Source organism: Lepisma saccharinum, chromosome 29 (assembly GCF_977018435.1).
Source record: "Lepisma saccharinum chromosome 29, izLepSacc3.1, whole genome shotgun sequence".
Lineage (NCBI taxonomy): Eukaryota > Metazoa > Arthropoda > Insecta > Zygentoma > Lepismatidae > Lepisma > Lepisma saccharinum.
Window position 1 is genome coordinate 41577593 of NC_139257.1, and position 26583 is coordinate 41604175.

General features: G+C 38.8%; 1 protein-coding gene across 2 annotated transcripts in view; it reads left to right on the forward strand.

Annotated features, from left to right (window-relative positions):
- The first annotated feature begins 12997 nt into the window (after positions 1 to 12997).
- LOC145981609 (nose resistant to fluoxetine protein 6) overlaps positions 12998 to 26583 on the forward strand; it is a 177780-nt gene continuing 164194 nt past the window's right edge. For both annotated transcript variants that reach the window (XM_083114977.1, XM_083114978.1), the window contains exon 1: positions 12998 to 13229. In XM_083114977.1, coding sequence (XP_082971103.1) covers positions 13019 to 13229 — 211 coding nt within the window. In that variant the 5' untranslated portion in view covers positions 12998 to 13018. The remainder of the gene's footprint in view (positions 13230 to 26583) is intronic.

Consider the following 26583-nt stretch of genomic DNA (forward strand, 5'->3'; position numbering starts at 1 on the left):
GAACATGGGGGGAAACTTTCACCAACATGTTGAGTGATACCAGAAGGATATACGTATATCATATCGATAGAGAACATGGTGGGAAACTTTCACCAACATGTTGAATGATACCAGAAGGCTAGATATCATATCGAAAGAGAACATGGTGGGAAACGTTCACCAACATGTTGAATGATACCAGAAGGATATATATCATATCGAAAGAGAGCATGGTGGGAAACTTTCATCAACATGTTGAATGATACCAGAAGGATATATATCATATCGACAGAGAACATGGTGAGAAACTTTCACAAACATGTTGAATGATACCAGAAGGATAGACATCATATCGAAAGAGAACATGGTGGGAAACTTTCACCAACATGTTGAATGATACCAGGAGGATAGATATCATATCGAAAGAGAACATGGTGGGAAACTTTCATCAACATGTTGAATGATACCAGAAGGATATATATCATATCGATAGAGAAAATGGTGAAAAACGTTCACCAACATGTTGAATTATACCAGAAGGATAGATATCATGTCGAAAGTCAAAAGGGGATATGATAATTGTGAACGAATACAATTTGGAGGTAGAGCGATTTTCATCTATCCACTTCTGAGTCAGGGGCGGCCATCAGTGGGCGCAGCACCTGGGACGTACATTGTACAGTCACGAGTAATTTAAATGTTACACCTAGATCCTGAAACACTCGCTTCCATGCATGGCGTTATGTGTGTTGCATAACTCTACGGCAATAAGTGGACTTTAATAGCAAATTTTCAATGGGAAGTTCTACCACCACGTTAGAGTCAGGTAACGCTTTGAAGGTGAGCGTGTATTTCAGGGTCCAGGTGTCCCATTTGGTTTTGTCGGTGACTGTACGTAAGATCTACAACCAAAATTCTTCAGAGGTCTGAAAAAATCAGAGATATTTGTCCCTTATCCTGAAGCACATAATGATAATTATTACAAACAATTTGAATATAATTCGTATTATTTCCTGAGAGCAATAAGCAGAACATGTTGAAGGTTGGAACCAAGATTTATGAGAGGCTGATAACAATTTCTAAATTAGTATATATTATCATTTCTGATGTGCAACTGGTGAGACGTTAATTTAATTTAATTACAAAACTGGGCGTGGAATATAAAAGTATTACTTTAGGAATGAAAGTGACAATTTTTAATCTTATACAATAACATTCTACAAATTGTATATTATAATTCTCAATCATTCACTTTTCAATGTGTCTTGGCACTGTAGAGAATTTACAGTGTCTCAAATGAAATAATATATTTACTTCATGATTACATAATATAATTGAGTTGGTAGTGTTTTAAGTCCACTTTATGCACAGTAAGGCTAATCGGAGCTGGAACTACAGATTAAAGTGGGATAAGAACCACTATGTGCTTCGAACTCGAGACTCATTGATTACAAGGCAGTGACGCTACCACTGAGGCATCGGGGAGGTCCTCATTTTATAACTAAACGAATAGTGCATAGTAACTGTTCTTGATTGAAATATTTGTACATGATTTTATGTAGTACATTACTTAGAATCTGATATTAGTAATTTTAGATATCTTTAATTCAGTCAAAACAAAACAGAAAAATTCACTTAGTTATTTCATAACCACCAGGGTCCTATAAAATCGTAATAGTCTGTACACTAACAATTATTTTTATGTGGCGAGGGGTCCCGGGAGGGGCAGGACCTCGGTCGAGTGTCCTAGTTGCCCCTCTCTAGGTTATTTCTTAACCCATCACGAATTGTCTCACAAGTTTATAATTCATGATGGGTTAAGACAGGGAGATGCATTATCTCCATTGGTCCTTAATCTTGCCTTAGAATATGCTGTTAGGAAGGTAAAATATACTAACGAAGGACTAAAATTAAACGATCTGACTCAGTTGTTAGCATATGCAGATGATGCAGACTTACTAGGCAATGATGTAAATACAATTAAGAATAATGCTATTTTTAAAAGCAGAGAAAGAGATAATATTGAAAGTTAGCAAAGAGAAAAATAAATATATACTGCAGACCGAAACCAAGTGTTAGGTAATAATCTAAATTTCATTATTGATAACAACTAATTTGAATCAGTACTTAGGAGTAATACTAACAATTGAAAATGATGTTAAAGAGGAAGTCAAAAGCAGGCTTAATTCAGGAAATGCATGTTACTTTATTCATATCTAAGAAACTAAAAGTTAAAATATACAAAACAGTAATTTTGTCTGTAGTATTATATATATGCGAAACTTGGTCCCTTACATTAAAAGAGGAACATACATTAAGCATATTTGAAAATAAGATCCTTAGGAAAATATTTGGACCTAATAGGGATGAGGAGATAGGTGAGCGGAGAAGGTTACATAATGTAGAAGTACATAATTTGTATTCATGTCCAGATATTATTAGAATAATTAAATCGAGAAGATTTAGGTGGGCAGGTTATGTGGCACGAATGGGAGAGGAAAGAAGAGTTTACAGGATTCTTGTTGGGAAGCCTGATGGTAAGAGACCTGTAGGAAGGCCAAGACGTACCTGGAGAGATAACGTTGAGATGGGCCTAAAGAAAATCTGTATGGATGGAAAATATTGGACTGGTCTTGCCCAGGATAGGGACAGATTGAAGGCTTGTGTTGCTGCAGCCATAAACCTTCGGGTCTAAGAAGGCGAGAGAGTTAGTTAGTTAGTTAAAGTGAGATTATTTCCGTAACAGCTCTGGCCGTTCTGCGCTTGCACCTTGGGAGCGAGTCATAACTCCCGACGCCTCCAATCAAGAAGTGAACCGCTGACGTCATCTCTACTCTGCACCTATAGCTCTATTGCTCACGCTGTACATTGCTCGTAGGCTCGCTGGCTAGACTCGCGAAAGTCAGCTGGAGTGTTCCGAATGCACGCGGACTCTAGTTAGGGCAGTACCTGTTCAGCGCAAGAGGCACCATGTGTATGCATAGAATTGTCTGTACTGATTGTAATTTCTCAACAATTGAGATATGGACGATTACGTAAAAGCAGAGTTTCCTGTAACTAGTACACTTTGTAAGAATAAAGTCTAAACGGAAGAGAATGAAAAACCTGTCGTTAGTGATTATTGGCAGGAAACACAAACAAGTAGTCTTACACCGGTAAAGCAAGGAGAAAGGGAAATACGTGCTCGAGGCCAAGGACATTGTTGTGTAAAGAAATGTGACTGAACATTAAATTAGGTAAATGTCAAAATATTCTAGTTACAATATATTAACAGTGTAGTCTCGCTGTCCTAGATTTTCATCAAATTTGCGTTTGAAACTAAAACGTAACGAAACTTCTTCTAACGTAAGGTAACAATGGCCCTCGCAGGGGGGAGGGCATGGGAGCATTTGCCCCTCCCTGAGATTTCTGGAAAGAGTTAATGTAATTCGGATGGTGAAATTGTAGAGCTATTTTTATAACAAAAATATTGTTTTCTGTGACTTACATGTCATAAGATACAGCAACTATTATTATTATTATTATTATTATTAATTTTATAGTACCCTTCGGCATGTAAAAACATGGATCCATCCATCCGACAGCTTGCTCTGCGACGACATTAATGAGCATTTCTACATTCTAATTTCTTCATATAGGAGAAGTATTTATTTTACACAAGAGCGCTCAACTAAGCTTATATTACGTTTCTTGGATCTGAAGTGAAACCATAGGCGGAGTTCTGGAGGGGCCAGGGGGGGCCTTGCCTCCCAACTTAAAAAAGACTAAAAAAATAACACATGGTTAAGTTCAGTTACTACATTTTTGTTATGAAGCCATACCGCAAATCTTGACGTTTGGCATGATGGCATGTGCGGTAATTGCGCCGCAATAGCGGGTCTTAGACGATTTGATTGATGTGTACAGTTTGAAGAAAGAAAAACGTAAAATGACTTTGTGTTGGGTCAACAGTTACTGCCGCTGAGGCATTAAAGGAACTTTTCAATTTAATTTTTCTAAAATTTCTGAAATTTACTATTGTACCGTTACTTTTCTAAAGTATTACGAGTATTGTATCACTAAAAAATTAATGAAATGCAAAATGCAATAATCGTACTGTTTTGCTTCTTTTCAAAATGATAACCAATATGCTAAATAATATTTGTTTACTTAAGCGAGGAAATTTAACATTTTCAAATCTAAAATGCCTAGAACTCAGTGTTTTTAAGTTGTTGTTTTTTAATTTCCGGGGGAAGGTCTCCGGACCCCTTATAAGCTAGGGGATATTCAACAACCCTCAGGTACATCATATGCTTCTCCCAGAGTCTGGCCCCCCAAAGCAAAAGCTCAAACTCCGCCCATGAGTGAAAGAAGGCAATAATTATTTTCTTACAATTGACACATGCGCCGCATGCATCGCATGCGCCCGGAATACGCCTCTCATTGTGAGAAAGTACAAAAATACAAAGAACTGTTCATCAACAAAGTGATAGATGTTTATTGAAAGGATGCAAAGCGAATCCAGTTTCTATCTAAATAGTAGACTGAAGGCTGAACTCGTACACAACGCCAAAGTATTTCCAATTCAATTTGAATTTTATGATTTGTAAACTAGTAGAAGTAGTAGTAGCAGCAGTAATAATAATAACAGTAAAAATATACCGTGTGCCCTTGTAATGTGAGCAGATTTTTAAAACAACAAAATAGGACATTTTTCAAAACGGGAAGGCAAAATGTACATATTTTAATATAAACATTGTTTCTTCATAAACATTTATGAAAACTAGTGGCGATGATTGGGTTCAAAAAACTGGGGGGGGGGGGCAAGAACCGTTTACTTTCTCTTACAATTAAATAAATAAAGACCATGTAAATAACTTACATAATATGTTGAAATGCATTGCACTCCAACCAAGTAGTCTTTTAGAATTTAGAAGTCGTGCACTGATATTTTGCAAATGAATGAATCTTCTTCATTACGTCCTTATTTTCAAATAGCATTTTGTAAAAGTTTACACACGTGTGATTGAAGTTCACCTTATTTATCAACATAGCTTTCAAAGTTTCTACTTAAATAGCGTTCTGGTCATTTGCCCACAAACTATTCATGGGAGTCATTCCATGCCAAATCAACACAGATATGTGCAATTTTCAACCCGGCCATCTCAGATTTTCATGACATTTGGGGAGTCGAAACTATGCATAGAACTTAGTAACTGCGAAAATCTTGTTTGTCTTGTAATTGTAAAATTATCCTTCCGGCACTCGCGCTGTTGTACGAAGTATAACAATGTATAATTTTTAAAAGTAAAATGAAAAGCTTGTTCACCAACAATGGATTCCACCAACGTATTCGTTTGTTCGCCCTTCATAGGGCTGCCAGATTTCTAAAATGAAAAAAAAACGGGACATATAGACATGGATATAGTTAAATTTATTTTTATAACTTTTTTAAACATTACACAATCAATTGCAGTTTAAAGCATTGTTAATGCCGAATTTTTAACATTTTGATAAAATATATTAATATTTGAGTGAACACTTGGCGTCCTTTAAGAGGACCTTTGTTTAGAATAATCACTACTATAAGAACACTTTCTTTTTGGCATGTCGAAATGAAAGAAAACTTTTTACATCACCTAAGCCCTGAATATTATCCACTCCACTCGGATTCCATTGACCAAGAAAAGCTGTATTAGAACCAGAACTGCCTTTGCCAGTCGTGAGTCGCTTCTTATTCGACATATCGACAATCGACAATGAGCAGTTCTAACTGCCTTTGCCAGTCGTGAGTCGCTTCTTATTCGACATATCGACAATCGAAAATGAGCAGTTCTACGCCCATGCTAATATGAGACTTGAGTGGTAAATGGTATCCAATTAGATTAGTTATAAATTGTTATTAATATCTTGTTCTATAAAATGATTTTGAAATTTGAATTCGTGTTTTCTGTAGCTAAATACAGGACAAACGGGCGTCCCGATAACTTTTTCCGGGACACCGGGACATTTCTTTAAAAAAAGGGGACAATCCCGTATATAGGGTCTGGCAACCCTAGCCCTTCCTCATCGTTACTGCTAAATATGTGGTTTTATTAGTCACTCGTTTAGTTGCAACAGAAGAATGAAGCAGTGAATGTGTCTCTGTTGTACTTGTTACAACACGTGAGTACTCTTGTGTTCCATTTTCAATTCAATCCCCATATTTTGTTTCACCTTATTATTTTATTCAATGATTACTAGTATTCATGATTGATAGAATTAGTGTAAAAAGCATTAATAAATATTAAGAAATTACAATTACATGACTGAAAATAGTGAGTGTTGTAAAAAATACAACGCGCGAGCACTCATGTGACAGCGGGAGGGCAGAAAGATTATTCAAAGTCAAAGTTCGCAGAAATTGCCCTTTCTGAGCTATACTAAACTCTAGTCCTATTTGGCCTAGGAAGCTGAAATATAGTTTATTGTACAGAAAATTAAACAAGCTTTCCTTTATTTAAAAAGCCTACCTTTGTATGAAAAGAAAATATTGCCACGTGACCTTGACCATTGACTTCAAAAATCTCAAAACAGGTGATGAGCAAAAATTATGAAATAAATGTATTTGGCACTCAAACATATGAAAAGTTCAAACGGGGACTGCCATAGGATCAGAAGATACAAAATAATATGTATAGCTATGTGACTGATAAAGCCTCATTTCTAGGGCAGTGGTTCTTAAAGGCATACAGGGGGCCGAGAAATGTTTCAATATTTTCACTGAAATGACACTTACTTGATAGAATCGGACCATTGCATCAATCAAATATGTACTTATTTAGTACTTTTCTGTATTTGAAATATCCTATGCGTTGTTGGCTTTTAACTTAAGGCACCCACCGTAATCACACTAACTGAATGTTGCAAGTGTTAGATAGGAATACACTTTGACTTGGACACCAAGTAAGGATCTTGAAACGCTAAGGGCGCCGTGAAACGAACAAGTTTGGGAACTCCTCAGGGTGCGAAATCCTTCGGGGGACAGGGGGGATATCCCCCCATCAACAATCTTGGCTTCAAAAATCCCCGCCACCAAAAGTTTCCGGGTGGGGAGGGAGAGTGTTTTATAAAAGCAAAAGGCGACCAATTATGTTTTTCTTCAAATATACTTTACCAAGGATAGTATCGAGAACACACACAAAGTAATGTGTTTGTGAGTGTCGCATACTTTCTCTCATTCAAGAGACCATTTACAGATCTTACACCAATAACAAATGTTATATTGATATAATATATGAATAATAAAGATAAAATATCAATGCAAGACAAAAATGACTATGAAATCTAATCGATTTATACTAATAGAAAGTAAAAACTAAACATAAACTTAAAACATAATAAAAATATTTCAACTATTTTGTCATTTATTGACATCCTTAACCAGTCAGTAAAGGAATTAGTTTGCTACTTTTTAAATATCTGACATATATAAAAGTATATACTTAATAATAATAATAGTAATAAAAATGTATTTTAAATATGAATTTACTTGTATATTTATTATTAAACATATGTATTATATCTTCAATGATCTCGCACCCTGGAACTCGTGTACTAGGGTGAGTTAAAAGTCCCTTAACACTCCCTACAAAATGTAAAGGAGTTATGCTGGGTCATGACAGAAACATGTTAGGCCCAGCGGAAGCATAGTTGTGTGTGTCAAGCGGACGTCCGCCATATTGGTCGCCATATTGAATTGAACCTCAAACATTTTCAATGGAAAGGGAGCAGTGGCGTCACCAAAATATTTCTTGGAGTAGGGCACAGGGGTGGATAGAATTTCTTTTGGTGGGATACGGTTGGGTGCTTTTGGCCAGGGGAATGTTTCAAGCTGGAGGGACGTTTCATGAACGTTGTACTGTACTGGATCATTCTCGTTCATGGCTCAAATTCATACTTAGAATGCAATTATTACAAATATTTTGTATGCAATTGTTATTAGTGTTAAAAATTCGGCATATAAATATTATAGAAATAAAGCGAAGTAAGCTTTCATCAGTTAAGGAAAAGCTTCTCTATGCTTTTATAAAACAAACGAAGTTGTAAACGTAGTAATGGAAAAATTATACAACTGATAAAATTTAAAAAACATTTAACTTACCAAAACTCATTTAGTCGCAGTTACCGGAATAGTAAAAATAATTCTAGAATAACCATTTTGATCAAACTTATTCAATAATCTTTTCCTATTTTTGTAGGTTTGCTCATTGTTTTAACATGTGTTAAAAGTGTAATTTGATTATTTTGGCGCACGTAATCATTTCTCGCATGTTAAATGAAAGGAAACCAACATAATGGAGAATCTAGAAACGTTCTTCGCTTTTGAAGTTAAACTGGGTCATGTTAGTCAATTGTTAAGGCCTCTTTGTGCACTTTGTACTATAATTATTTACTAGCTTGATACGTTGCGTTATTTAAATAATATATTATATCATGTATTCACTCAATTTGAGTGGGCAGACGAGTAAGCTGAGACTATTTTAAGGTGGGCAAGAGCCCACCAAGTGGAAACGCCCCTGAAAGGGGGTGATGTGATTTTTTTATTTACGCTAGTATTGGGAAGGATGTATTAAAGCATGTGACGTTCAACTTCAGGAGGAGAGTCCAATAGTGTGTAGCATAACAAGGTGACCACCTTAAAAACATTATTTTTGGTTACTAATAAAGGCACTGTATTTATACTTAATGATATTTATAATGTGAAGCCGCGGTAGCTCAGTCGTTGTCGACCTCCGTGGCGGAGTGCTTAGCACAGGGCGCTGCAACGCAAGGGGTCCCGGGTTCGAGTCCTGGGCAAGACATGGATATTTGTCTCTGTCCAAATGAGAAAAACCGAGAATTGTACAAACTGAAGAAAAGGTGAAAAACGGGGAATATTACCGCTTAGGTAATATATATATATATACCCGCCCGCTACGACGTCAGGGGTCCCGGGTTCGAATCCCGGCTCGAACATGGATGTTTGTGATTGTCTGTCCTGAAAGAGAAAAATGAAATAGAGATTTGAGTCAAAAGTTATATGAGTGGATGAAGTATGATGGGGGAAGCTACCGCTTACGGGCTTCTGTTTTAAAAAAAAAATGCCATGCCAGTGGCCCGGGTTCGATCCCCGGTGGGGGAGAACCGTGATTTTGTCAACCTGTTCAAGCGGCTCTGGCGCCTACCCAGCATCGAATAAAGTGGGTACCCGGAGGAAACTCTGCGGGGCAAAGGCGGTCAGGGGAATGGTGCTGATCAAGAAAGTGTGGGGGCCCCAACTCCACAACCCCTATGGCGTGTTACATAGCACGGGGGAGCCCTTTAAATGCTCTCGGCTAGCACACACAGATAAAGCTGCTAATGTCGGCACAAACACACAGACACAGTGTTGTTCTTTCCTTTCTGAAAAGAAACGTTCCGCTACTCTTCAAGTTGGTTTATTATTGTTTGTTACCCTGTTTGTTTGTTATTGTGTTCACCAGGGCTCGAAATGGTAATTCATAGATGGGGGATGCTTGGTTGAGTTTCAGGGTAGGATTGTATGGATCAACATGGAGACAATGCAGTAGGTGGGGAGGGGGAGATGATTTATGAAAGTGTTCTTAACAGGAGGGAAAGCATCCCCCTCGCCGCACTTGGAGCACTGGTGCTTATCATAAGAACTTCTCAGAACATTGTAATATGATCGAGAAGGAACGATACGCCAGAAAGGACAACTATATTAGTAGAAAGCGGAAAATAAACAAAACTTTAAAGTAAAAAAAAAAAAAAAAAAAAAATCAACTATTTTCTAATTTATTGACATTTTAAACCAGTCAGTGAAATAATTACTATGCTACTTATACATATCTGATAAAAGTAATAATGGGTTTTCTTTATCGTCACCCCATTACTGGTTGAAGAACTCCACACCTCTAGGTAGGATCGTGGGAGGGTGACTGGCAGTCGGGAGATAGGTCCAGGCCCTTTCGAGGGCTGTCGAGTCTTGGGTTATTATTATTATTATTTATATTTAATAATAATATATTTTTAAAATTTAGTAATTTACTTTTTATATGCAATAACATAGTAAATATGAAATATAAAAAGTGGGCTTAAAGTTGAAAAAAGCTGGGGGTGGGGTGGGGGTTGGTCGAGCCATGGGGTTAGCGAAGGGGGTTTAACATAGTGGCAATGTGACAGCAGGGAGGATGATTTACGAAAATGCTCCCACATACCCCTCACTTCGAATTATTATTGTAGGTATATATATATATATATATATATATATATATATATATATATATATATATATATATATATATATATGTATGTATGTATGTATATATGTATATATATATATATATATATATATATGTATATATATATATATATATGTATATATATATATTTTTCTCTGGTCTAGTTTCTATATTTCCTTTTGGGGTTACAACTCAAGTTACATTAGTCATACGACAATGATGCAAATATTTTTCTGTTTCTTACATGCCAGCGATAATTTCTATGTGCATTTTAAACTTTTCATATCCTTTTTTTCGGGGGGCGGGTCGAAACCCCATTTTTTAAGAAAAAAGTATTTTCAGAGGATTTCCCCCCTTTCCCCCTCCATATGTGCATAAATTATATATCGTCTGAATCTGTGATTCATTCTGCGTACAACGGTATATCTTTCATATCTCTAGGGCATTTAGTTTCTGAGCTATAGTCATTTCAAGGTACCGCTGCATTTTGAAGCTTGAATCAGTGGCGTCCCGACCATTCCTTTTGGCGGTACAACTCAAGTTACATTGGTCATATGATAATAATGCAAATATTTTTGTGTTCCTTACATGTCAGCGATCATTTCCATGTGCATGTCGACACTGTCATGTACTTTTTTCTTGGGGGGGAGGGGGAACCAAATTTTTTCCCCGGAATTTTGGAATTTTGAGAGTTAGCCCCCTCCCCTCGCCACATATACGCCGAATTTGCATAAATATCATATAGTCTGACTCTCTGGTTCATTCCGCGTACAACGGTATATCACTCATCTGTCTAGGGCAATTAGTCTCCGATCTACACTCATTTAATTGAAACTCTGCATTTTGTTCAAAATCGGCTCGGGACAGAGAGGCTTACATGTGAAAAAGGCCTTGGGTCTCAAAAGGTTAAACTGTAGGTCCAGTCCCGATTAGCCAATAAGTGCATAAAAGGAAAGTCAAACTCAATATTTGTGTCTGTATAAATTAAGATCTTCGTCCTTTACTAGTCATTAATTACATTAATTATTTCGAACAGTGACTTACAACCACCTCCATACATACATTATATATACAGAGCATTTCTTGACATTGACTCGGCGGCAAGCGGCCCGGCATCAGCGCTTTTCTCTCCCGATGAACGGGTCCGCGACAGTCGCACGCTTCAGTCTGTTTTTTCGCACCCCTACCACACCAGAAAAGCCATCCCATTCTCCCTTGCCCTCAGAGGCCAGCGCCTCAACTCATCCCCCTCATCCCGCCAAAACTTCAACCTACGCCTGCACCAAACCCTAACCAACCGTGGCTATCCCTCCACCCTCATCAACAAACAAATCACCAGAGCCAACTCCCACAACCGCACCAAACAACCTAAAACCAACCCTCCAACCCTGATCACCCAATACCACCCCCATATCATGAAAATCAGACATACCCTACACTCCCTCCTCCCCATCCTGCATGGTGATCCTGATACCAGGGACATCTTTCGGGATAAACCCAGGGTCGTCTTCCGTCGCCCCCCCCCCCCCAACCTCAAAAACATCTTGGTCCCGAACACTCCCACCCCATCCACACAACTCCCCCCAGCTCACAGGTGCAACAAACCCAGATGCAAGACCTGCCCCATACTTATCACCTCGGCCACCCTCCTGATCCCCACAGCGGCAGGCGAGTTCACCCTTCACCCTAAGGGCACCTGCCACTCATCCAACCTAATTTACACCCTCATCTGCCAAATCTGCGGCAACTTCTACATAGGCGAAACCTCCACCCCCTTGAACCTAAGGATTAATAATCACCCTTCCTCCACCCAAAACTCCGATTTCACTGTTGCCATCCACACCAACAGCCATAATACCACCTTCAATAACTGCTTCCGTGTTGCCATCATCCACCTTTTACCCCCCCGCTCTGACACATCTTTCCGCAGGCGCTGGGAAAGGGCCTGCATAACAGACACGCACGCCACTATACCCCCCGGACTCAACTTAGCCAACCAGTAACCCTTTCCTCTCCTCCCCAAAATTACCCACCCACCTTACAGTAAACACTGGTGAAAGTACTTCTCGTCATCTATCAACTGTTTCTGGCAACACTGATCGTAGAGACGCTACGGTCAGTATTCTGTGCCTCTTCGCTTAGTAAAGTAACGCCGATCTTTTTTCTTCAACTTGAAAATGCGACATAGATCGCGAAATTTAGAATAATTTCTCTTCGTGTTATGAAATGAGGGGCCTCCACGATGGCACAGTGGTAGCGTCGCCGCCTTGTAATCAAGGGGTCCCGGGTTCGATAACCGGTGGAGGCACATAGTGGTTCGGATCCCACTTTAAACTGTAGGTCCAGTCCCGATTAGCCTTACTGTGCATAAAGTGGACTTAAAACACCAAATCAATGAATCACTTTATGAAATGAAATGTTAACGTAAAGGAGAATTATATTTGAAACGGTAATTGCGGGTTAAAATACATACTTTAAGAATTTACCGTTCGAAAACATACACACGAGAGAAGAATTCCATACGAAGTGATGCTTGCTGGCTTGTAAACGGAGGGTTTAACCTTTGTCGCACAGCGCCGTGTTGTGCTTTCTATTCACGCCAAATGCCAATCTGTTGCAAAGCAGTGAACTATTTCTGGAAAACAAGTATTCCAATTTTGAAAGGTATGGCATTCCTCCTGACGAATGGTGGTTTGCAAGCAGTGACGTCAGCGCCACGTGATCCATCGAAAGGAAAAATGAGGGTTTCCAGTCCGCCGGGCGCGCGTACGGCCAGTGTTGTGCGTGCGTGTGTCGAAATGAAACCACCTGCGTGTGTGCTCTTGCTGCTGGCGGCGGCGCAGGCGAGCGTCCGCGGGGGGCCGGCCCCTGAAGACGTCTTGGACATCTACAACCCCTTCCGCCTGATGGGGGCCTGGGGAGGCCGCCCCCAGGTCTCTAGCCCCTGCCATGACGCAATGAACGCCTTTTTCGACGGCGTGCGGGAAGGTAACGCTTGGGCCATGAAAAGTAAGTGAAATTTCATTCATAATCTCAGGAAGATATTAGTTATATATAGATATCGGAAATTTGATATCGTCAAGAAAATATCGGCGATATATCGTCTCCACGTCTCAAATATCGTGACACGACACGATATCGCCAAAATATCGTGACGATATATCGCGAACACGATATATATTGCCAAATATCGTGACGATATATCGCGAAAATATCGTGACACGTATATCGTCGAAACCATATATATCGTGACGAAATATCGTCTTCTTGATATCGTTTTGATATATTTTCAACATTGGGATATATCGTCCAAACACTAGACATTATTGTAGCTTTGTTGGATAAGGACAAGGAGACTGCCTATGCTTGTTTGTCGTCCTGAGTGTTACAAACGGTTCATCTCTCAGTGTGAGCAGGAGTTCATTCAGAAATTGGGGCTGTGTAAGTCCGTATTTAGGAGGATTAAAGGTTAGAGCCAAAATGACATTAGTTGGACTTTTGTGATGCTTTATAAGGGGTTTGACCATAGGCGTAACTTGGCAGGGGCAAGAGGGGGCATTTGCCCCTCCAAACTTTCGGGTTTATTAAAATTTACAAGTTGGAGGGCCTGAGGAGCAAAGTAATAAAGAGTAATATCTGCTCCCTGAAAATTAGGCCCCATTTAATTCTGTACCCTGAAAATTAGGCTCCGTTTGATTCTGCCCCCTGAAAATTAGGCCCAGTTTAATTCTGCCCCCTGAAAATTAGGCCCCATTTAATTCTGCCCCCTGAAAATTAGGCCCAGTTTAATTCTGCCCCCTGAAAATTAGGCCCCATTTAATTCTGCCCCCTGAAAATTAGGCTCGGTTTGATTCTGCCACCTGAAAATTAGGTCCAGTTTAATTCTGCCCCCTGAAAATTAGGCCCAGTTTAATTCTGCCCCCTGAAAATTAGGCCCCATTTAATTCTGCCCCCTGAAAATTAGGCTCGGTTTGATTCTGCCCCCTGAAAATTAGGCCCAGTTTAATTCTGCCCCCTGAAAATTAGGCCCCATTTAATTCTGCCCCCTGAAAATTTGGCCCAGTTTAATTCTGACCCCTGAAAATTTGGCCCAGTTTAATTCTGCCCCCTGAAAATTAGGCCCAGTTTAATTCTGCCACCTGAAAATTAGGCCAAGTTTGATTCTGCCCCCTCAAAGTTAGGTCCCAAGTTACGCCCATGGGTTTGACGAAGTTTGCCGTTGGAGGTGTATGTGAAAGTCCCTTCGTCAATATCAACCAATTACTAGTCATACTATTCGTCGCAATTAGCCACAAGTGACAGAAATAACCCGACAAGGGAATGTTAATGTAATATTATGGTTTCTTTCACGAATAACCGACCCCCATGGCAGCAGAGGGTGCTAGGACGCCAGGGTTCGAATCCCGGCCTGGGCATAGTTCTTTGTGCCTTCGTCATATCATCACTCACACTCATTTTAGCGATTAGCCAAAAGTTGCAGAAAAGCGAAGTAAAATGAATCAAATCAAATCCTCCCACGAATAAATTATTATTTTCTTAATGTAAGGCACAAAGTGTAGCTATGTTTAATGTTTAAATCAATAACAACTTATAATTTACCGGGTGGCCAGAATTAAAGTTACCCAACTCAGAACCCTCTGTAGCCTGTTTGAGGCATCTTAGAACCCTGAAATTTGGTGAATGGGTTGTACAGTGGGATCCATGAGTATTACCGTGCAAATTGTCCATCGTCATGTTCGTGCACTTCATTTGACCCAATAAGAGCTTCAAGAATTAAAAGAAAACTCAAAACAAGCTGTTGACAACTTCTGCACCATCATACATAAAAATCCATCTCTTAAAAACACACAGGATGTAAGAGAAAAATTAATGAAAATAGTCGTGGACAATTTGCACGGTAATAATCATGGATCCCACTGTACAAATAATCACGTTAAGTGATTTAGCTGAGTTATTAAGTAGAAAGACATTTGTTAGTGGCTGGAAGTTGCGAGAAAATAATCTCTCGTTTATTGCAAGATTGCAAGGTAAAGGCAAATCCATAACCAATTGGAGCAGTTTACGTCATGATTACAACCAATCATGGAAGTACAGCGCCACATTTCAACCTGGTGGCGGAAAATTGAACTATTTTTCTTTTTTTATCGCCATCCTCTTCCCCATGGTCTGCAGAGTGGATTCGCCAAATTTCAGAGTTCTACGATGCCTGAAACAGGCTACAGAGGACTCTGAGTTGCGTAACTTTAACACTAATCAAGCTTACTGATCAACCAATTTCGGTATTTTTAGAACGTTTATTGACCCTTGAGTGAAGCACAAGAGGGAAAACGGAAGAGAAAGACGATAAAATCAACACAGAGAAACCGATGACAGTTGACAGTCATGAATTCTTGCTGAAGATATTCCAAACTTCTAACCACGGGACTCTGAAAGGGTGGTGTTGAAATTTACGAAGCGTTGGTACTTTCCTTTTCAAAACGCGTCTTTCCTCGTGACAAATACGTCATTAACTGTAGATTCCAGCTCCTCAGTTTTAACTTTTGTATCAGCAACTTCTGCAATCCATGAATACCTTCGGGGAACTTCCGTCTCCGAACACCACTTACATAATTTCCACTACCGTATGTCTTGCCAACCGGAGATGATTTCTTGAAGAAGGATTAAATAATAACATTTCACATCTCTCACGCCAAGGACTCTCTTTTCCATGTAGTACAGGGTCGAAGGCTTTTGTTAGATCTAGAAGGAGTCCTGTGCATTGACCAGTTTTGTCCAAATAATGAAAGATAGCAGATAGACTGCTGGAAAAGGCACAAGCCCTATCGCGAGAATTACGTTTGATTTAATCCCAGAGCGTTTAAATGCATGTTATACATTGAGGAACCTTTAAGGTTTAAAATACGAGACGATACATTGAGGAACCTTTAAGGTTTAAAATACGAGACGAGATGTGTATGAGAAGTCATGTCTCAGCTCTCGGTCCCTTCTCAAGCCTCGAAATACACACACACACACACATATATATGTATATATATACAGGGTAGACCAAAAGTCGCAATACATAGGAAACATAAATATGTTGTGATAAGAAACAATGTATTCATATAATATGCTTTACCTGGTTACCATTGGTTTGCAATACGTTTCTCCCACTCTTGATGAACACGCATTAGAAAATAACACGTTAAAAAATCAATAAATATGGAAACCTAAAAACAAAATTTTATTTTCCTATGTATTGCGACTTTTGATCCACCCTGTGGTAGTCACACACATACATATAGGCTACATACATGTGTATACACACACACACACACACACACACATACTGTATATAGGCTATGTAAGATTTACCACTTAGTCCTATCCTGTTATGTTACTACTATGAGAAATTTACCAAGTGTTAGATATTTCTACGACAATGAAATACCAAAATATATTTTCGACCAAAGTAGGAAAATGTTTTAGTTTCTTATCAACAGAAAATAAGGCGTTGGTGTTTTCATGACCATTCAAATGAGTTCAAGGTGTCAACAAAGTTCGGAACAGGCAAGAGGTAGGGAAATCTTTATAGTTTCGAGTAAATGTTTTGATCTGCAATGTGTACAATCCTTGAGTGGTTACTGGTTGCCATTGAGCGAAAACCAGTATACATATAATAACCCTAAAAATTGGGAAAAATAGGCTACGGCAATTCAAGAAGGGGAGCAAACATTTTTGATACGTATAAATTGTATTTAGATCTATCAGTAATTGTAGGAAGTGAAGACATGCCCTTCTGTAAGTAATACTGTGTAAGGTGATTCGAAAGTCCATTAACACCCCTTATAAAATGTAAAGGAACAGGAACGTCGGAACCGGGGGAGCATGGGGGGCGATTTGCAGCCCCCACTCATCATCGACGGGGCAAAATAGTATTTTTGCCCCCCCCCCCTCGATTGCTTGCTAAAAATGAGACTATATTTTTTCCAGCTTGTGTTACGTTCCGAAAAAAAGGGTTCTTGCACTAGTTAAATGAATGTGGACTCGTTTCGATACCAGCAAGAAGTATGTGACAGAAAGATCCATGTGCAGATAAGAATCGCATCCACCTCTCCGCAAATCAAGTGTAAGGTGGAATTATCCCCTTAGAAATTCGCCGCTTCGATTTTACGGACAGATGCGGTCGGTGTGAAACAATAAACCCCGCGTACCCCGATGGGAAGGGGGCAGAGAGCAGCCTAATTTTGAATCTCTTCTTTTCCATCTTGAGCTTTCTAGGTAAAAAGATGAAGGTGGGGAAAAATTCGGGACGAATGGTCTAGTGGGTAAGGCGTCTGGCTGCCACGCGGAGACTCAGGTTCGATTTACGTGGTGAGTGATCTAAGGTAGGAATTTTTCCGACCTTAACCCCGCAAAAAGCGGCTCCGGGACTCACCCAGCCTCATTGAATGGGTACCTGGGGGCAACCATGGGGGGGTAAATACGACCGGAGCATGGTGCTGATCACATCACCTCCAAAATGTCAGAGATCGAAAATGTGCTATTAGCACGGGTTAAAAAACTAAATCACCCGTGAACATAAGAATGAACGGTGTTACCTCTCTCTGAGGTCTAAAACTAAGCCATCAGCCCTGAACATGAAGTTTAAAACAACAGTAAACTTTTACTAAATCTAAATTCTAGGTTTGCTAGGCTATCTGCGAAGCCTGAAGTCTAGAGAATAAAATACAGGAGAAAAATTGAGCAGAAATTGTAAATAATATTATTCATATCAGTGAGATGATGATGCTGTTTCTGGAGTTGGCAACCTGATTTCCTATGAGTTGGCAACCTGATTTCTTATGAGTTGGCAACCTGATTTCCTATGAGTTGGCAACCTGATTTCTTATGAGTTGGCAACCTGATTTCTTATGAGTTGGCAACCTGATTTCCTATGAGTTGGCAACATGATTTCCTATGAGTTGGCAACATGATTTCCTATGAGTTGGCAACCTGACTTCTTATGAGTTGGCAACCTGATTTCCTATGAGTTGGCAACCTGATTTCTTATGAGTTGGCAACCTGATTTCCTATGAGTTGGCAACATGATTTCCTGTGAGTTGGCAACCTGATTTCCTATGAGTTGGCAACATGATTTCCTATGAGTTGGCAACCTGATTTCCTACGAGTTGGCAACTTGATTTCTTATGAGTTGGCAACCTGATTTCTTATGAGTTGGCAATCTGATTTCTTGAGTTGGCAACCTGATTTCCTATGAGTTGGCAACATGATTTCCTATGAGTTGGCAACCTGATTTCCTATGAGTTGGCAACATGATTTCCTATGAGTTGGCAACCTGATTTCCTACGAGTTGGCAACCTGATTTCTTATGAGTTGGCAACCTGATTTCTTATGAGTTGGCAACCTGATTTCCTATGAGTTGGCAAGCTGATTTCTTATGAGTTGGCAACCTGATTTCCTATGAGTTTGCAACCTGATTTCCTATGAGTTGGCAACCTGATTTCCTATGAGTTGGCAACCTGATTTCTTATGAGTTGGCAACCTGATTTCCTATGAGTTTGCAACCTGATTTCCTATGAGTTGGCAACCTGATTTCTTAGGAGTTGGTAAATTTATTTCTCTTCATAGGACCAGTGGCATAGTGAAATAGCCCAGATATTGGACTCAGTATACGCTACTGATTTCAACTTATCTTGGTTGTGAAGAATATTTGGAAAAATATTTTTGCACTAGATCTGTGAACGTGCACTCAAGTTTCTGTTAACAGCAAGAAGCACGTGACATCGCAGTCAGGTCTCTGCAAATCAAAGTATCCACGTAGGAATCCCATGCTTCTGATTCCTGTTTTGCTTTGAAGCCTACCAGGTTTTGTACCTACAAGTGCGCTCCTCGCATACTGTCTGGCTGCCTTAGCCGAGACCATGGACGGAAGTGCGCATGCGCCAACCGGACGCGTTCAGTGGCTAAATAGGTGTGACGGAGCTTTGGACAGGAAGCGGGTTCCTTGAAAATCGTCTGCTGTAGAAAGAGCAATGAAGTTTCAACGTAGTAACATCGCCGCCGAAATACATACAGAGATGTTTACGAATTATGTAAGGCTTAGGTAAGCCAGTCATATACTATATCAGCAAACAGAACATATCAGGAAAGTATTCATATCGTCACATTAGTAGATAAACTTGTTTGTAAACCAGTAGTTTTATTTTAGATCATTTCATTAAATTGATCTTCTTAATAAATATTATAATTAGCACAAATGTACACAACATTGATCAGGATAGTATTTAATAATAATAATATTGTTGTATATAGTATTATAAGTATAAATGTAGTAACTGAATGGCTTGTGACATTTTCTAGCAAAACGAGGGTGTTTTGTAGAATGTGCAACAGGGGCCAAAACGTCCCAATTTTCCTCATTCCACTTCGAAACGGTTTGTTGCCAATTGTAAGAGGCATCACAAATCACAAACACAACAAGCAAACACCACAGGGTAGTTTGGCGAGTGCTTCTCCCTGCTTCCCCTCTCGCGTTTGGAATCATCCTTTCCAGGTAGTTTCGTCCTCCTTGGCCGGACTGTAGGTATAACACTACACCAGAGAAAAACACAGAGCAGTGTTGCCACAATATAAGGGCACAATTTCCCTTTCCAAGTGGCAAAACTTCCCTTTTTGGACCAATATTTCCCTTCATCTGTGCATAGCATAGCACCACGCCATCAAGGCGTATATGGGGTGTTTGGGTAACACCCCACACTTTCTTGATCCGGTCGTGAGTGGGAGTGATGTGATCAGCATCACGCCCCTGACTGCCTTTACCCCACAGGTACTCATGTTATTCGACGCTGGGTGGGCGCCGGGGCCGCTTCCAACGTTAGAAAAGTTCCAATAATAATAATAATAATAATTAGTAGTAGTATTAGCAGCATTATTAGTGGTTGTGGTGGAAGCAGTAGTAGTACGTAGTTAATGATTCCGTTGAATTCGTTATTCGTTTGAATAAAAAATATTTTTAAAAAAATCACATTTCAGTTTCACTTCCTGGCCAGGTCGCAGGTTTGAATCCTGGTCAGGAATCCATTTAAAAATCGTTAATTCTCATCGTTACTATTTATCCAAAGATGCATAAAAGCAACGTACAACAAACTTAAAGGAGCAGAAACAAATAGGAAGAGCAAAATAAATAAATAAAATAACATAAAAATGTGGATATAAAATTAGCATAAACGTAATAATGTGGTCAGATTACATTAAAATGTCCCTGAAATTGTGGTATTTTTCATCGAAATTCCCTTTTTCCCTTTTGGCTAAAATTTCGGTCCGAATTTCCCTGTAAAAGGGAAATTTCCCTTCATCTGGCAACACTGCCACAGAGGACAGCTTAACTTTAAATCTTCCGGTGCACTTTCCGAACACGAGCTTTCTTTAGAGACTCCTTGATGTCAAAAAGGTCATCGGCCATGAGGAAAGGTGCACCTTGTAAGTTCTTGGAAATTCAAGTCCAGGCTAATCCCCTCCCCCCTTCCCTTTCCAAATTTAGACTTGGTCAGACGACCCGGTCATTGTTCAGAGTAGAATAACTGCACACGGCGTGTTTCGGCATATACTCTGCAAATTGCAGTGACGAGTTTGGATTTTTGTATGTTGAAATATGAAAAATATAGAGCTTACGAAATAAAATATACCATATTGCCCCAATCTCATCGACTGCCTTCGCGATCAGCCAAAAATGGTAGAAAAGTAAAGTAAAATAAACTAAATCTATCATTAAATTATTTCCTTTTAACTCTTTCATTCATGTAATTCTTCTTTAGTATGCGACGTTTTTGTTAAAATTATATTAAGATTTATAAAATGATGAAATGATAAATGAGAACACGGCCATGGGCAACTTTCTCTTTAACACATCGATCGGAAAGTTTCAGAAACATGGATTTTCTCAATACGTTTGCACGTGTACTTCGCACCCTTTTAAAAGTAGTGAGTTTCCTGTTATGCTACTAATCATTAAAGGAATGTCTCAATGCCATCATGCTTCACTCATAGGCGCCGACTCCATGGGGCTTGGGGGGCTCGAGCCCCCCCCCCCCCAATGTTTACGATGTGGGGGCAGAGCCCCCAAAATAATTTTGCTTAAGAGGATCTAATGTATTATTTTGCTTCTCTTGTAAAGTTTACTCTGAATTGTACCACATGAACTTAACTTTAAATACACATTTAAAATGTTCTAGACCATCAAATTTGGGGGACTGAGACCGCTAAACCATCAACTGGGGGGGCTATGACCAAAGACAGCAAAAAATATGACTTATTATTATATACCAAGTATATAATTATGAATATTGTTAACATTTTTACTAAAAAGAGTTTCAAAAGACGATGTAACAGTTGGGCTGAAAAGTTCGTAGGCTGACTCATAGATGGCGTTACTAGAATTAAATCCATGTGATTTTTACTTAGTACTAACCTTCAAAAGATACGTGTATAAATTTCACAGCTGCCGGATAATTAGTTCGTGAGATATAGCATTGTGAGTGAAGCAGCTTTTGTTATTGTGAAAAAATGGATAAAAAATAATTTCGTGTGTTAATAAAGCATTGCTTTTTGGCGAAAAAAAATACTGTTGAAGCCAAGGCTTGGCTTGATAAACATTATTCGGACTCTGCACCAGGAAAATCAACCGTTGAGAAGTGGTTTGCTAAATTTAAACGAGGCGAAATGAGCATCGAAGACGATGCACGCAGTGGACGCCCCAAAGAGGCTGTTACCGACGAAAACATCAAAAAAGTCCACAAAATAATTTTAAATGATCGTAAAGTGAAGTTGATCGAGATAGCTGAGATTATTACATAGCGTTGTTGGAGCGTTTAAAGGATGAAATCACGAAAAAACGGCCCCATTTGAAGAAGAAAAAAGTGCTGTTTCATCAAGACAATGCACCGTGTCACAAATCAATGAAAACGATGGCAAAATTATATGAATTAGACTACGAGTTGCTTCCCCATCCACCATATTCTCCAGATCTGGCCCCCAGTGACTTTTTCCTGTTTGCAGACCTTAAAAGAATGCTCGCTGGAAAGAAATTTAGCACTGATGAAGAGGTAATCGCCGAAACTGAGGCCTATTTTGAGGCTAGAGAGAAATCGTACTATAAAAATGGCATCGAAAAATTGTATGACCGCTATAATCGTTGTATCGCCCTCAAAGGAAACTATGTTGAATAATAAAATCGAATTTTGTCAAAAAAATATTTTTTACTATGTTAGCCTACGAACTTTTCAGCCCAACTGTTACATGAACTAGGAGAGTGGATGGGCTACAAATGGCTCTCACATGACATTCAGAACGAGATCATTGATATATTAGGGAGATCTGTTTTGCGCTCCGTGGTAGCAGATATTCAAAGTCGGGAATATTTTGCTATTATGGTTGACAAAACTTGTGACATATCCATTGTGAACAATTGACATTTTGCATTCGAACCGTAAATGAAAATTTTAATATTTCTAAGGAATTTGTATGCTTTTACGAGATTCCGAACACTGAGGCCAAAACTTAAAAAGGGAGGGAGTGAGTCATTCATTAATTTCATTTCAGTGATCAGAGCCCTCAATAATTTTGACAAGTCACTGCACTGCATGGGAAGATGTAATGTAATGTGTATATATTTATATTTATATGTGTGGGGGGGGGAGAGAATGAGATTGTAAAAACTGGTTGATAGATTTGAAAACCTGCCCCCCTTCCAAAATAAGTTCCGACGTCCCTGTAAAGGAGTTAAGCTGGGTACAAATGGTCATGTTATAAACGGGTCAAGCCTAGCGAGAACAACATTGGTGTGTTCGAAGCGGACGTCCGCCATATTGAATTCAACGCATTTTTTAAAAAAAAAAATGGAAAGAGGGTGATGTGATATATCAAATCAGGCTAGAATTTCACGAGAAATGCAGTAGTGAAGGGTTTTTCAACCTACCTTTGATGAGGAAAAAAGTTATGACAACATGATTGTAACAAATGTTTCATTTCCCAGACGCGAGAAAACGGTGCCAGAATGTCCCTAACGTGTGAGGAATGTATCGAGATCATACTGTTGTGTTGGGAGAGACGTTCACGTTCCATTGCCAATGATTTTAATCAAGTGACAAGTCAGTCAGTTCCTTTCGACAGTCAACACAATTATCAGATGAAAATAAAATAATAATTAACTTTAAAATGCATATGCAGTTAAGTAATCTACAAATGAATATTACAGTGTAAGAAAAATACATGAAGTTTACACTGATACCTGTATTTAACAAGGTGAAAGTGCTTTCATTTTTGTTGCAAGTCGCTGTCCATATTTTTCACGTTGCATGTAAATGTAAAAATCCTGTTGAGAAAAGTCTACTCCCCTCCAATACATCAACGTCACTCCACTGTTTGTTATCACAATATCATTCTAGAAATCTTTATTGTCAGTAGCTTCCAACATATAGGCAGCTGATTTCTAAGTGTCATTATCATTAAAGGAAACACATTGTTTGGCTATGCAAGATTGAAAACGAAGAACAATGCTGAGATTGAAGGATATAGAAAGGTTAAACATGTTGATGATAGGGATGCTTGCAGACAGTAACTAACCCTTTCTTTCCACTCTCATGGTCAAACTGGAAATGTAAAGTAAACACAATGGGAGAAATCTTTTTATCTCGCAACGGAACGATAATTTTCTATTTAAATGATATAAAATGATGACTAACTCTCTAGCCTTCTTAAACCCAATGGTTTATGGCTGCACAACACAGGCCTTCCATCTGTCCCTATCCTGAGCAAGCAAGACCTATATACTCTTTTCCATCTCTACCGATTTCCTTTAGGTCCATCTCAACGTTATCCTCCATATTCGTCTTGGCCTTCTAAAGGTCTCTTACCATCAGGTTTCCCAACAAGAATCCTGTAAACTCTTCTTTCCTCTCCCATTTGTGCCACATGGCCTGTCTACCTACGTCTTCTTAATTTAATCATTCTAATAATATCTGGACATGAATACAAATTATGTAGTTCTAAGTTATGTAACCTTCTCCACCCACTTTTTTCCTCATCCCTTTTAGGTCCAAATATTTTCCTAAGGATCTTATTTTCAAATACTCTCAATTTATGTTCCTCTTTCAATGTAAGGGACCAAGTTTCGCATCCATATAATACTACAAGCAAAATTACTGTTTTGTATATTTTAACTTTTAGTTTCTTAGATATTATACGCGAGGATAAAAGTTTATGAAGAGAAAAGTAACATGCATTTCCTGAATTAAGCCTACTTTTTATTTCCTCTATAATATCATTTTCATTTGTTAGTATTACTCCTAAGTACTTGAGTTTGGAAACTGTTTCAAACGAGTTGTTATCAATAATTAGATTTTGATTATTAACTAACACTTGGTTTCGGTCTGTAAGCATATATTTAGTTTCATCTTTGCTAACTTCCAAACCTATCTCTTTAGCTGCTTTGAAAAATACCTTAGCATTATTCTTAATTGTATTTACATAATTCCCTAGTAAGTATGATGGTAACTTTGATTTAAAATCTGACGTATCTGCTACCTACATCTCCTGTACTGTGATATTAACATATGATGATTTCGATATAGCCGTGCGTATTGCAAATTCGTTCAATATTTTTGCATTTTTTAAAAAAAAACTTACGTCTCTTTCTTTCGCCTCATCCCTCCATAATGGCTCAGTCATGTTTTCGTCGGAACTCAAACTCAGAATCATGGAGAGTCAACAATCATGAAAACCCAAAACTCCCGGTCAAAGAGAAGAAATTGTGGCTTCGTAGGTGGAAGAACGACACTTTTTTTTGGTCTAAGTTTGTTTTTTTAAGTCCACTTAACGCACGGATAGGCTTATCGCGACTGGACCTAAAGTTCTAGTGTGATCCGAACCACTATACGACTCCACCGGGTATTGAACCGGAACCATTTGATTACAAAGCGACAGCCATTTTGAACACTTTGTAGATGGTTGGCTGACTCACTTCTGAAGTCGAAATAAGTTGTTACACTTAAATGTTAAAATGATCCTGAAATGATGGCTTCCCTGCATAGTGTAATGCGTGCTACTCGTACATCTTACTGGATGTAGAGCCTCAAAGATTGTGGTATATATATATATATATAGGTGGTATATTTAGCTATAACAATTGGTAGGGACGTGAAGTTTTTGCTTTATTTCCCCCTGAATTTCGATGTTATTTTTCGCGGTTTAAGGCAATATTCGGTGTTATTATTTTTACATGCATTTTTACTGTTCCTTCCATGCTTAAAATTTTCACATTGTTTTAGTTCTGGAAAATTTAGACAAATTTTAGTTCTAATGACAAAATTAAAAACTTTATGACATACCTTTGAGGGAAATGGCCAAATTTGTTCCATTTGGAAAACCATTTCAACTCATCAGCCACTAAATATGAAATGTTTATTGAATTATAAAACCAAAATCTTTGAACACAGTCATACACATCACATTTCCATTACAATGCCAAAAAATCCGTCAGCGGCCTCAAAATACCGTTTTGTGTGCACACATACATAGGCTAACCTCTCCCCTGCAACACGACAGATGCTTCTCCCTGAAAATTTTCTCGTTCCTACGAAACTTCTGGGAAGATCACCCAGCAGATTCCTTTTCAGGACGAGGATATATATTGTCAATCATGTCTGCGCCAAACTGCAATAAATGAAGCGTGACGATCTCTTTTGAATCGAACTATCACCAGGTTGACGAGAAACGACAGATGTAATAGTGTTTTAGGTAGTTATTTTTGACCAGAGGAAATGTTATTACCAGTTTATATTGTATATTTCGCGGCGATTTTCGCGTTAAAGTGGAATATTCGGTGTCATTCTGAAGAAAGAAAAAAAAAAGGCATAATTCGCGATTCCAAATCACCAAAAACTTGCCTCCTTGACCTTAACCTAACAAAATACATTTTAAAGATTCTATTTTGCTTTCTTCAACTTTTCGGTGTTATCGTTAAAACGAAAACAATTCGTTACTTAAAAAGTTTGTCCTGGAAGTATAGACCAAGTAAACGTGACCAAGATAAATTTCCATCTATTATGGAACCATTTCAGTTATCTGTCAATTGCCAATCCCTTATCATCTTTCAATCTAATATGAATAGAAATTATGCACTACATGACTTGAATTTTGCTTTGAGTATAGTTAAAAAGGTAAAGGTAAAGTGTTCCCCTGTGCATAGCACCACGCCATGAAGGCGTATAGGGGGTGTGGGAGTAACGCCCCACACTTTCTTGATCCGGTCGTGAGTGGGGGTGATGTGATCAGCATCACGCCCCTGACCGCCTTTACCCCCCAGGGTTTCCCCCAGGTACCCATG